General features: G+C 40.7%; 1 protein-coding gene across 2 annotated transcripts; it reads right to left on the bottom strand.

The window, feature by feature from the left end:
- Positions 1–257: 257 nt before the first annotated feature.
- On the bottom strand, positions 258–12955 carry LOC108886431 (septin-4). Of its 2 annotated transcripts, XR_007809473.1 has the most exons (14): positions 12024–12158; positions 11812–11898; positions 11570–11693; positions 11271–11405; positions 10420–10537; positions 10157–10258; positions 9458–9554; positions 9075–9237; positions 7951–8050; positions 6268–6523; positions 2781–3250; positions 1946–2415; positions 1111–1580; positions 258–745 (listed from the first exon to the last, which is right to left on the bottom strand). XR_007809473.1 is itself a non-coding variant. In XM_018681293.2 (11 exons), exons 1-11 carry the CDS (start codon positions 12865–12867, stop codon positions 6455–6457), a joined length of 1401 nt encoding a protein of 466 aa, XP_018536809.1. In that variant the 5' UTR covers positions 12868–12955; the 3' UTR covers positions 4683–6454. The 2 variants fall into 2 exon arrangements, 1 of the variants encoding a protein (XP_018536809.1); XM_018681293.2 differs by lacking the exons at positions 258–745; positions 1111–1580; positions 1946–2415; positions 2781–3250 and adding an exon at positions 12559–12955 and having other exon boundaries at positions 4683–6523; positions 12024–12120.
- Positions 12956–13475: the final 520 nt, after the last annotated feature.

Genomic DNA, 13475 nt, shown 5'->3' with positions numbered 1-13475 from the left:
TTGATGGTTTTGACACCTTAGTATACCATCTCAATAATTATTATATATAAGTATATATAAGTAAAATGATCATTAATTTTGTGTCTATCAACTAATCACTGAAGCAATCACGTACGTTACTTTTACATTACCTCTATTAATACAGATTAATTATACATTATTTATATATTGCAGATTACTTCTATTATTACACTCTTCTGATATACTGAACACTGAACAAAAACAATGTCAGTGCTCTGTATTGGACAGTTGATGTAAAGCTGTGCGTGAATTACCTGGGGGCCTCTGTCCTGGTTTCAAAGAACTTCTTCATTGTTTGAAGACTCTCTGTGATCGTGGACTACGTCTCTGTGATCATGGACTACGTCTCTGTGATCGCGGACAATGTCTCTGAGATTATGGACAAAGTCTTGTGATCATGGACAGTGTCTTTGCGATCGTGGACGATGTCTCTGAGATCATCGACGGTGTCTCTGTGATCATTAACAATGTCTCCATGATCGCGGGCAGTGCCGTCAAATCGGTGACCCCCGTCTCCGCCGATTCTATCGCAAGGTCTCTACGAAGCATGGGACAACGTCTCTGATCATGGACAACGTCTCTCTCGTCTTTGACAAGGTCTCTGCGATCACGGACAACGTGTGTGATCGTGGACGATGTCTCCCTCATCCTCAACAATGTCTCTCCGATCCTGGACCATGTCTCTGCGATCGTGGACGATGTCATGGACGTGAAGTAGTGACACCTGGAGAGACAGAGAAACATTCAAAGGAAAAATATTCAACATTACAGCTGAACCACAACATTTAACAAACATTAGAGGCTGTTTCAGAAAATCAACAGTTGACTATCATCACCTCCTGAACAACCAGCAACAACAAATATTTGGGATAAAGTACTATGATTATTAATTTTGTGTCTATCAACTAATCACTGAAGCAATCATGTACGTTACTTTTACATTACTTCTATTAATACAGTTGAATTATACATTATTTATATATTGCAGATTACTTCTATTATTACACTCATCTGATATACTGAACACTGAACAAAAACAATGTCCGTGCTCTGTGTTGGACAGTTGATGTAAAGCTGCGCGTGAATTACCTGGGGGCCTCTGTCCTGGTTTCAAAGAACTTCTTCATTGTTTGAAGACTCTCTGTGATCGTGGACTACGTCTCTGTGATCATGGACTACGTCTCTGTGATCGCGGACAATGTCTCTGAGATTATGGACAAAGTCTTGTGATCATGGACAGTGTCTTTGCGATCGTGGACGATGTCTCTGAGATCATCGACGGTGTCTCTGTGATCATTAACAATGTCTCCATGATCGCGGGCAGTGCCGTCAAATCGGTGACCCCCGTCTCCGCCGATTCTATCGCAAGGTCTCTACGAAGCATGGGACAACGTCTCTGATCATGGACAACGTCTCTCTCGTCTTTGACAAGGTCTCTGCGATCACGGACAACGTGTGTGATCGTGGACGATGTCTCCCTCATCCTCAACAATGTCTCTCCGATCCTGGACCATGTCTCTGCGATCGTGGACGATGTCATGGACGTGAAGTAGTGACACCTGGAGAGACAGAGAAACATTCAAAGGAAAAATATTCAACATTACAGCTGAACCACAACATTTAACAAACATTAGAGGCTGTTTCAGAAAATCAACAGTTGACTATCATCACCTCCTGAACAACCAGCAACAACAAATATTTGGGATAAAGTACTATGATTATTAATTTTGTGTCTATCAACTAATCACTGAAGCAATCACGGACGTTACTTTTACATTACTTCTATTAATACAGTTGAATTATACATTATTTATATATTGCAGATTACTTCTATTATTACACTCATCTGATATACTGAACACTGAACAAAAACAATGTCCGTGCTCTGTGTTGGACAGTTGATGTAAAGCTGCGCGTGAATTACCTGGGGGCCTCTGTCCTGGTTTCAAAGAACTTCTTCATTGTTTGAAGACTCTCTGTGATCGTGGACTACGTCTCTGTGATCATGGACTACGTCTCTGTGATCGCGGACAATGTCTCTGAGATTATTGACAAAGTCTTGTGATCATGGACAGTGTCTTTGCGATCGTGGACGATGTCTCTGAGATCATCGACGGTGTCTCTGTGATCATTAACAATGTCTCCATGATCGCGGGCAGTGCCGTCAAATCGGTGACCCCCGTCTCCGCCGATTCTATCGCAAGGTCTCTACGAAGCATGGGACAACGTCTCTGATCATGGACAACGTCTCTCTCGTCTTTGACAAGGTCTCTGCGATCACGGACAACGTGTGTGATCGTGGACGATGTCTCCCTCATCCTCAACAATGTCTCTCCGATCCTGGACCATGTCTCTGCGATCGTGGACGATGTCATGGACGTGAAGTAGTGACACCTGGAGAGACAGAGAAACATTCAAAGGAAAAATATTCAACATTACAGCTGAATCACAACATTTAACAAACATTAGAGGCTGTTTCAGAAAATCAACAGTTGACTATCATCACCTCCTGAACAACCAGCAACAACAAATATTTGGGATAAAGTACTATGATTATTAATTTTGTGTCTATCAACTAATCACTGAAGCAATCATGTACGTTACTTTTACATTACTTCTATTAATACAGTTTAATTATACATTATTTATATATTGCAGATTACTTCTATTATTACACTCATCTGATATACTGAACACTGAACAAAAACAATGTCCGTGCTCTGTGTTGGACAGTTGATGTAAAGCTGTACGTGAATTACCTGGAGGCCTCTGTCCTGGTTTCAAAGAACTTCTTCATTGTTTGAAGACTCTCTGTGATCGTGGACTACGTCTCTGTGATCATGGACTACGTCTCTGTGATCGCGGACAATGTCTCTGAGATTATGGACAAAGTCTTGTGATCATGGACAGTGTCTTTGCGATCGTGGACGATGTCTCTGAGATCATCGACGGTGTCTCTGTGATCATTAACAATGTCTCCATGATCGCGGGCAGTGCCGTCAAATCGGTGACCCCCGTCTCCGCCGATTCTATCGCAAGGTCTCTACGAAGCATGGGACAACGTCTCTGATCATGGACAACGTCTCTCTCGTCTTTGACAAGGTCTCTGCGATCACGGACAACGTGTGTGATCGTGGACGATGTCTCCCTCATCCTCAACAATGTCTCTCCGATCCTGGACCATGTCTCTGCGATCGTGGACGATGTCATGGACGTGAAGTAGTGACACCTGGAGAGACAGAGAAACATTCAAAGGAAAAATATTCAACATTACAGCTGAACCACAGTATTTAACAAACATTAGAGGTCTGTTTCAAAAAATCAACAGTTGACTATCACCTCCTGAAGAACCAACAACAACAAATATTTGGGATAAAGCACTATGATTATTAATTGCGTGTCTATCAACTAATCACTGAAACAACGGTGTAAGTTACAGTGAACTGCACAACAATAATAAACACTGTCAGTTAAGTAAATCTTTGTATGCGGGATTTTAACTTGTGTTGTTTATTATACTTCAGTAAAAAGTCTGAGTATTTCTTCCACCACAGTCACATACAGAATCATTATTTCACATTTAAGCCTCCTCCTTATTAACACATATTTAAAATGTCTTTGTTCAGTGTTGTTTTCGTTTAATGACTAACAACCAAATTTACAAAGGTCTTAACAGCAGCTTATGTTAGAAATTTGAAGTAAATAAGGTCGTTATTTACTGTAGAGATACATTTAAAATCACACTCTGACCAAGTTTTAGATAACTTTTACCATTCCATTTTACTTTTCTTAGTAGGGCCCGAGCGGAAAGCGTGCGAAGGCCCTATTGGAATTGCGCTGATTCTTATTATCATCATCGTCCGAAATCAATCGACTTTTAGAGGGCCTAAATTTCTCAAAAAACTCTCGAATGTTGCACATGCCACAGACCTCGTGAAAATGTACACATTTAAAGGGTTTTAAGTTGCTCTATAGCGCTTCCCGGGAACAGTCAAAAGTAATCCCCCGTTGTGCTTAGTTTGTCATAGGTGGACAAAATTCGGACCACATAGTCACGGAAACACAAGCCCACTCTTACCCACGCGATAAAAGCGACTGAAATGGAAATCAGGTCAAAAGAAGTCGTCATTAATAGAGAAGGCTAATGCTAACGCTCGCCGCTAACACACATGCTAACACTAGCCGCTAGCTAGCTCGTTCCTTAGCCTCACCTTCGTGCCTCAGTTGTGTTCGCCAAAAAACTGCTTCAACGCCTGTTTCCGGACTTATTCGGTAAATAAGTTTTCTCACAGTACTAACAAACCGAGGCAATTGCTCAAACGTTGCTTTTGTACTGTTTCCGGTTTCGTTTCTCCGCCTCTCTGCGCTCCTCCCAGAAGATCCTGGCCAATGAGAACTCACGCAAGCCAACAATTGCAGAAAAAACGCCAATTGGCCAGCTGAGTCTGTTCTGCCTAGCAACCACCAGCGTCCGTCCCCCATCAAGCCACTGGGTGACAGAGGTTGGAACTGTTCAGTTCAAAGAAGGTGATTTCTCTTAACTCTAACGTGTTTGTTGTGGGTATTAGGCTTCAAATTTTAGTGATTTTCTTTAAAAAATCAAGCTATAGCATTCAGTTTGTTCAACACTACAAAGCAAAATCCAATGTGTGATGGAGACATGAAATTCTATTCATATTTTATTACAATATTAGAATTTGTACATATTGTCCTCTCCATCTGCATTTCATTTATAAATTTATTACATAAATATACTCCAAAAAGTAGAATAACAAAAGACAAATGTAATATAAAACAAACAAATTAAGAAAAAATAAAGAAAAAGTAATACCTGACTCTGGGACAGAAGCTCAAGGAATGTTTTTTGATTTTTTTTTTAAACAAAGGTCACACAACAGGGCAGAGTCAACTATTTTTTTTTTTTTTTCACTGGTACTTGGAGCAAAGAAACAATAAGCAAGAGAATCAAGTTCATTCACTGATTCTGATCATTACTCTTGGCTTTGATAAGTTATTCCAAAACAATATTCCTCATGTCAATACGAAACAATACTCACACTTTGAAAAGGAAAATTTAGAATAATTAAGTTTGTCATTGTTGGCTTTGGTTATAAGACAGGAAACATTAAGGTTAGCAAACATCCAACATGTGAGTTGCCTTGAGGACATCAATATAACCAACCAAAATAATAATAATATATCTCTTCTCAATATATCTTCCCCAACAGTTGAGTAGCTACATATTTTCATTGCCCATAAATAACCTTATGATCACTACATTGATCTGCAATCTGAGTAACCTTCACAAAACACATGCAAAAATAAGTACACTGCATGGCCTCTGATGCGACCCTTCCCTTGGACACTCATATCATGCAAAACAAGGGTCTTGTCTTATCAAAGTCCTGATCATCTCTTACCACATCAGCTCTCACATGTGACCTGTTGATGGTTCTGTCATGATACAGCCACGAATGAGATGCACTGGGGAATTCTTCAAATAAAAGTAAGGGACTTCTCTCTCATTAAAAAAAATAAAAATAAAAAGTTGGATTATTTTAAATGTTGATATGGCAATTAGTAAAGGGAAGTTTCTTATGTGAGTTAAGAGTGACTGATGTTGAACAGAGCTGCTAACATCCATGCTGTCAGGCAGCTGAGATAAACATGCAGACGCTGATAAAACAAAATTTAAATGAAACAACAAAACAGCAACTGATACATTAAACAATCATCCATACATTAATATCAAGCAGTGTTGTAAGAAGCAGTTAAATAAAACCAGGAACACATACAGTAAAAGATGAAAAACAGTAGAAAAAATGTTTATGAGTGTAAAATAGAAAATTAAATTATGACAGTACATATGCATCGTTGACTGATAAGGATAATAAAAATAAACACTTGCGCCAGAAAAGCGTGCTTGTAAAAAAAATCTGTGCAGGTCACCAGTTACTTAGATGTAAACCTCATATAGACCTCATGTAATATAAAATAAAACAACAACCCTGTGATCATGTGGCTAAATAAAGTTGAGATACGTGAACTAACCCTCAAACTAGACATCAATAAATTCAAACAAACACCAAACCTGTCCATTTCTTTAGTTATTTTATACTTTTGACAGAACAGAAAACAGTGGAGTGAAGGAGGGTTGAGTGTTTTGCAGCGGTGGAGCCATTAATGTCCGAGATCTCTGGAGAGGATAAAGGGAGTTGTTAAGCTGCAAACGTCAGATCATCTTACCACCTCCTCGCAGGTCCCTGATCATGTGTAACGTGCTGCTGATGAGGTTGAGCAGTGGTTGGGTGGACACGTAGGGATGTCATTGTTCTAGAGAAGGAATAAAGATTTCCTGTGTGTGTGTGTGTGTGTGTGTGTTTTAAATCCCAGTGAAAGAGAGACATGTACACAGTGTGACTGGTGTCCTGTGTTAATAGGCGTCTTTCTGAGTGTGCATTTGATCCTGGATCCTTTGCAGCATCTCCTGCATCCGCCGCAACTGTGAGGAGAGATGAGACGAGTATTAGCACTGCGAATTATGGCGGTGTGAAGTCTAAACAGGCTTATGCAGCCTTATATGCAAGCTCATTATTTACACATGACTGCACGGACAACAAATCAATAACGCTCTGGAGATTAATCTGTTCTCTCAAGATCACGTGACCTGTACTGACAGACTGCAGGAAAACACTGGTTCTTTTTCGCTCACACTACAGAATATTTAATATTACAAAAGTAGCATTTTAAGATATTAAAATACACTCAGATCAGTCAGCTGGTTATTTATTTTATCTGTTAACAAATTAAACTCATATAATCATTTTATTTTGTTTAAATGATTCATAATGTAATGATTTTATGATCTTTAGATTTGCTGTTTAGGTGCTAGAGCACCCATTTCCACATTATAGAGATGGTATCATGTTATAGTAACACTGTCATGTTCAACCATTTTAAAGTTGGTTACGCAAAAAATAATAAAAAGAAACTGAGGACAAATGATCTCTTTATTTGACAAAATAAATGGATTTAGTGTGGAAGAGGGTAAGAACTTGAAATGAAAGAGCACTAATACTATGTACAATGACGCCTGCTAGGTTCATGTTCATTTACTTTGGAAAAAAATCAGCAACTGGGCTCATGTGAAGAATTTAAATAAAATAAATAATATTTCAACTAATAGTGTTTCCTCTAAGAATATTCCTTCTAATCAGTGCCTACTCTTTTGGTTTTTCGTGACAATGAAACACTTTATGTCATATTTCATACTATTTTTGTTTAGCCCTTGAATATATTTAAATTAATTTTGAATTCTAACCTTTAGAATTGGCACGTGCCATGGAACAAGTTTTATTAACCCAGGGGTAAAAGCAGTGCTGACTCTTTCAAATGTGGGATTATGAAACATTGCTTGATCTGGGGCTATAAAAAACTGGACAAAAGTTGCAAAACCTGGCAATTTTAACTTCTGCTGGCTCCTGCTTCGTGGGTAAAGATCTCGTTTTATGGTGAGTATAAAGCATCATTTTCAACATATTCAGGGATTCCAATATCAGCCTTGCTCAACATGGTTACCTGGATGTAACCGTGCAGAGCCACTAGAGAGCAGAGCACATACTATACCCACAGTTCAAAGGTCCAGTAGAGTAGAGATTTGAATGTATAATATCACCGATTCATGTTTTTGAGGCTACTCATTGTCAGCTTCAGAAAACATGACCTGAGTGTGCTACATACAAAGACTGTGCTAAAACAAAATCTGTGAGCTGGAGGCACTCAGAGAGCTTCATCTCGTATCTGATCTGAGGGTGTCTCTGGGTCGGACTGAGGGTCTGAGTGCTCATGGTGGACAGAGCTGTGTTCAGACTTGTGGTCGTGATCGTGGTGGTGCTGATGTGACTCAGGTTCATGGTCTGCGTGCCGTACCTCCTCATCTTTCTCTCGGATGAGCTTTTCTGTCTCGCTGTCGGCCACTCCTGGCACCACAGGGATGGGGAAGTCTGTGCCACTCTCCCTGGTTAGTTTACTACAGAGAAATAAACATTGTAGAGACGTTAGACACTTTATATTCACAGCTGGTTTTTGGAAGGGTTCAAGTCAAATCACAAGTGAGCCTTAAATGCTAAGTGGAGCTAGTTCTGTTACTAGCTAAGTGTAGTTGCTTAGTGTTTGACTGCCTGTCACTTGGCTATTAAAGACATTTCCTGTGAAAGACACTGAACACAGAAAAAGACCAATTTTCCCCAAACTGCCATAAGTTCCTGGTAGCAGATAAACTGTACTGTAGTGCATTTATTTAGAGAATGGTAATACAATACTGCCCAGGAATTAGTGCTTCAGTGTTTAGGTGAAGACCAGAGCTGTGCCTGATTTTCAAGGCTGCACACACAACACATAAGGTAATTTAAATCTGCACTGGGCAGCTGCTGAGTTAATAATTGTACGTGTCTGTGAGGATAAATATTGTATAAACCGTAACCCACTGAATACATGGAAAAAAAATTCCAAGGATAACAAATAATAAATTGTATCTTTAAGGATATAAAACATGTTGTTTGATTAAATTCACTAGATTCTCTACAAAATATATTTATTTAAATGTCTGTAATGTCTCTATCCTTATCTTGATGTATTTCAATGTGGTTTCTTGCAGGTAGTGGGTGGTGGTGATAGTTGCTTTCCAAGAGCTTCAGACATTGTTGTGTGTTTACAATAGAGGTTAGAATATGGCGCCCTTTGAGCAGCGCTACAGCCTCAGGACAGTATCAGAAAGTGCCAAGATGGACTGGCAGGGCTGGGATTAGCATGCTAACTTCGGTGGAATAAAAGAAGAAGCAAAACGTTGTTGCTTTCCACCACTGGAGACAGCTCCTGGTGAGCAAAGGAATGAGACTGAACTCATGTTTCTTCTAGGGTGGAAGTAAGCGGCTGTTGATGCTAACGTTGGCTATGTCGTAATAGCAAAACTTACAAATAGCTCCTTTAAATCTGTATGTGAAAATAATGAGAGTGTAGTTCTGTGTTTCTGTGTGTGTCCCGTGCAAGCATACTTGCGGTTACGTTCCTTCACGACCATGCGGGTCATGCTCTGGATGCACTGGGCTCTGTAGTTCTCGTAGTGAGTCTCACGGGTCACGTCTTTGAGATCTTGCATATGAGTGCGAACGAGCATGTTCCTCAGCTTCACAAAATCACAGTGTGCTGAATTCTCCACTGTGAAACACAGTGTGGAGATGAACTTCAACATGTTTTAGCGTTGTTCAAAAATATGTCATGCAAGTCATGCAGGCAACTATGAGTTAAAATGTTAAAAGGACAAAGGATCCATGTATGCAGTGTCTCTAAAGGCTTGAGATGTTACAAATGACCATGATGATTTTTTTACATTCTGCTGCAAACATCAACTTGAGATGGACTTGGAGAATGGGTCTACCTTCTACGATGCCCCACGGGTACAGACGGCCCCTCACTCTCTTCCCTTTGGCCTCCACCACCGTGTTGCTGCCAATTACTGCAAAGGGAATGCTTTCCTTTGTGGGGAGAACAGAAAGGGCCATAGAATTAAAAAGGTGTTTCAAAAATATCTGGCAGTGGATGGTGTAGATGAGTCAGTTGGTAAAGATGGATGAGTGCAGTATTGAGTGGTGCAATGCAGATGTGCTATCTCTACACATTTGACTCTTTTTAGTCCTGTTCTCTCCAACATCTGTCTTTCTCTTCCTAATCTGTACTTAATTCAGACTTTTTAACCCCAACTCATAAACACTGACTTGCTTCATTTTCTGTCTTCTATCTTTTATTTTTATTTTTTAACACAGTGGTTTTATCAGAGGCTAAGGACAGAGGCAAAGTGAGTCCTTGGTGCCTGTTTATGATGAGTCAGAAATGGACTAACAAGGTCATGCATTATATGGTCTGTATATTCATTTTAACGTCATTACACTACATAATTGGATCATCTTCTTTGATGTGATCCATTTGAACATCCAATTTACATGTGTTTTCAGCTGATGCTGTGTGTTTCTCCTCTCTACATCGCAGGAGTTTAGATACAAAAACTCCAGTTAACATTTGGTTTTTACTCTAAACCATGTACAGGTCAACAAAGCCACCTCACAGCCCCGGCTCTCACCTTCAGCTCGAGGTCCTGCTGCTTGAATTCCTCGTCTTCGTCGGAGTCGCAGTCAGGGAACTGGTATATCTTGATACCGTACTGCTCAATCTCCTCTCTGATCTGCAGAGAAACATTTGTAGGTAGGAGAAAGTAGAGACTGAAAACGTGTGTTTCTAATGTAAAAGTGTGGATAATACTGTCAGGGATGATACATGTTGACTGAGTATTTTTTTTCACATCTCTGCTATGTTTCACAGTTTATTGATTGAGATCTGTCTTGCCTTGATTTTCTTTTTCTTGACTTCAGTCGGGGTGAGTGTGTCAGCTTTGGCCAAAACAGGGACAATGTTAACCTTCTCATGCAGAGCTTTCATGAATTCCACATCCAAAGGCCGAAGGCTGAAAGAGACACAACACACACAATGAAACACAATACTCTCTCTGGGTTTAGTGCTAATGGACACGTTTGTAACCTGATTTTTTTTTTACTAACTGTGAATTCATTTAGACCTGATTTGTAATTGTGTGTTGGCAGCGTGAAGACACTGATTAAGTCTCCTGCAAGGTGGATAATGATCAATAAGTGGTGGCAGAGGATTGCTCTCTTAGTGACCTCTGTGTGGTATCTGATGAGTAATGACTGAAGCTCACCAACAGAGGGAGCAGTCTTTCCATCGCAGTGACTTTTGAAAAATGCACTGCAGCATTACTTGCAGGTTTATGGTGTATTAGTTCCTTAATGAGCTCAGTAATGTGGAACGGTGCATGTGCACAAATGCACTGAAAAGAACCACATCAGCACTCAGCACAAACAACTGATTAGACTGAATGCACTGCACCAGATGTAAATTCACCTGAAGGCAGTGGAGAACTGCTTTAACTGTAGGCGAGAGCCTGCTGCATTAACAATTGATGGGGCTGAATGCCTTGCAAGTAAATACTAGATATTTGCAATTACTCATGTGGCTGTGTGTGCTCAGAACAAAGGCTGTGAGTAAACATGTAAGCTGTTGTAATGTGTGTTTTTTGGGGAAGGTGAAGGTAATGGTAACATTAGCTTCCTCTGCTGATTAAGGGGTTAATTTTCCCTATTAAAAGAGAGGGAGGGCTAAGCACTGCAGCTTTGTCATACCCATGGCCGAAGGGTGAGATGAAATAGAGGCAGCAGTGTACGCGGTTGTCCTGGATGTTCTTGCGGTTGAGGCCGCTCTCGTCCCTGAAGTACTGCTCGAACTGCTGGTCGATGTAGTCAGCCACTGACTTCCAGCTACAGCAGAAACACACACAGGGACATTCAGTCTCTGAGGCAACAGCTGCACCATTGCACATGACTTTTTAACCACCACAGCAGAGCTCAAATTAGGTTATCCAGCTGTACTATGTAAAGAGACCGAGGCCATCTTATTTTCATTAAAGACATTTGACAAGTACCATTCAGTGTTGTTTACAGCATCTCCAAACCCAGGGGTGTCCACAATGGTGAGCTTCAGTTTGACACCTTTCTCTTCTATATCCACTGTGTGTTTGGTGATTTCTACTGTTTGTGTGATTCGCTCTAGAGGACAGACACAAACAGACCCTTGTTTTTAATATCAGCCACCAAATATTGTAGAACAAATATTTATTGAGCAAAAAAAGGAAAAAATCTATGTCAAAAGCTGTGATTTCCTCACCTTCAGCATTGAGCAGCTTCCTATCTTTGTAAAGATCTGTGAGAAACAGACTGTTGACCAGAGTGGACTTTCCCAGGCCAGACTCCCCTTCAAACAAAGAACAACAAAGACAAAAAAGAGTGAGGTTAAGACTGTGTGATTAGAGATCTCTTCAAAGTCAAAGACTGGGCTTAAGATCAAATGTCTAAGCTAATGTGCAGACGAGGATTTACCTGCCACCATGAGCGTGAAGTCAAAGCCCTTCTTGACTGACTTGCGATGAACCTGGTTTGGCAACGTTGCAAAACCCACGTATTCCTTGTCCTGGTCCTAAAAAAGCAGACACAAAGAAGAAAGAAAGAACACAACGGTTAAGCACATGCTACTGTGTAGATATGACTGTGTAAAAACGCTGTCAACCGCTCAAAAAAAGTTGGTTGTCCCATTCGCATTTGTCAACTTTCTCGCAAGTAGTTTGAGCCTAAATAAAGTCAACAACACAAGAACAAAAAGCAACGCTGCCATCTGAGAGCGTCAAACACAACCACCAGAAAACCAAATCAACCTTTAAATACATAAAGCAACATAGTTTAGACTTAATACAACAGTGCACAAGCTTTGTCACATCCTATGAACTATATCAATCAGTTTGAAGATGAACTGTTCACACATTACAACACACAGACAATGTCGCCTTGGAAGCAGAACTAAACCACACAGATCTTGTTTATCCTCTCTTGGTTTCTTGGCCGGACCACCTCATGTTACCTCATTATTGTCGTAAGGGTCAAATCGACCCCAGGGGCTCTTGGGCCTGGAGGAGCTGACAGAGGACGACAAGTCGAACTCCACACTCCTGCTCTGCGGCAAACTGGGGTCCAAACCTGAATCCGACTGCGCCCTACCCGCCACGGGGGGCCGCAAATAAGACGGGGTGTGGGGGCGGTCTTCGCCCTCAGCTTCCCTGTCTGCATCTACATCATGAGGCTCAGGGCCATCATGGTGATGGTGGTGCTTGTGGTCATGGTGCTGGTGGTGGTGGTGGCCATGCCCACCTTCGTGGTGAGGGTCTTGCATAATGTTCTCCACTTCTGAATCGTCTGAGAGGCTCGAGTGCTGGAGAGACGCGGTAGTTGGAGGGGGTGGATGAGAGGAACAGGTGGGGAAAAAAATTGAGGGAGGACGCAAAGAGAGGTAGAGGAAAGAAGAAAGGTACGGTGTCGATGTGAAAGGAAGGGATGGAGATCCAGGGAGCAGAAAATGCACACTTTTAGAAACGGTCGCAATGTTTTGTGGTGATGGAAAATAATGCTTGGTTTTGAGTTCTATAGAGGAGACGCATAATGAAAAGATATGATATTTCTAATGTTGAATATTCATTGCAGAGTTTAAGCAGAAACCACAGAGTCCAACAAATAAAATTGCTTAACTGACAAAAATTATTTTTTGATTGACTAATAATGAATGAGCCCTTATACTTGAGTATAAATTCAATTGTATATTTCTAGCAGCAGTGAGTATTGTGCAACCACTTTTTCCTACATCAAGGGTTATACATCTCCTGACCACCTCATAAATTTTGCAGCGTTAATGTGGGGCAGAAAAAAAAACAAAACACTGAACTTTCTCTATGATTGTAATTTAAGGACTATATCAGTCATTAGGTACATAGGTTATTCTCATTC

Source organism: Lates calcarifer, unplaced genomic scaffold (genome assembly GCF_001640805.2).
Source record: "Lates calcarifer isolate ASB-BC8 unplaced genomic scaffold, TLL_Latcal_v3 _unitig_1121_quiver_2679, whole genome shotgun sequence".
Lineage (NCBI taxonomy): Eukaryota > Metazoa > Chordata > Actinopteri > Centropomidae > Lates > Lates calcarifer.
The sequence above is the reverse complement of the archived record's forward strand: the minus strand, read 5'-3'. Positions and strand labels throughout refer to the sequence as shown.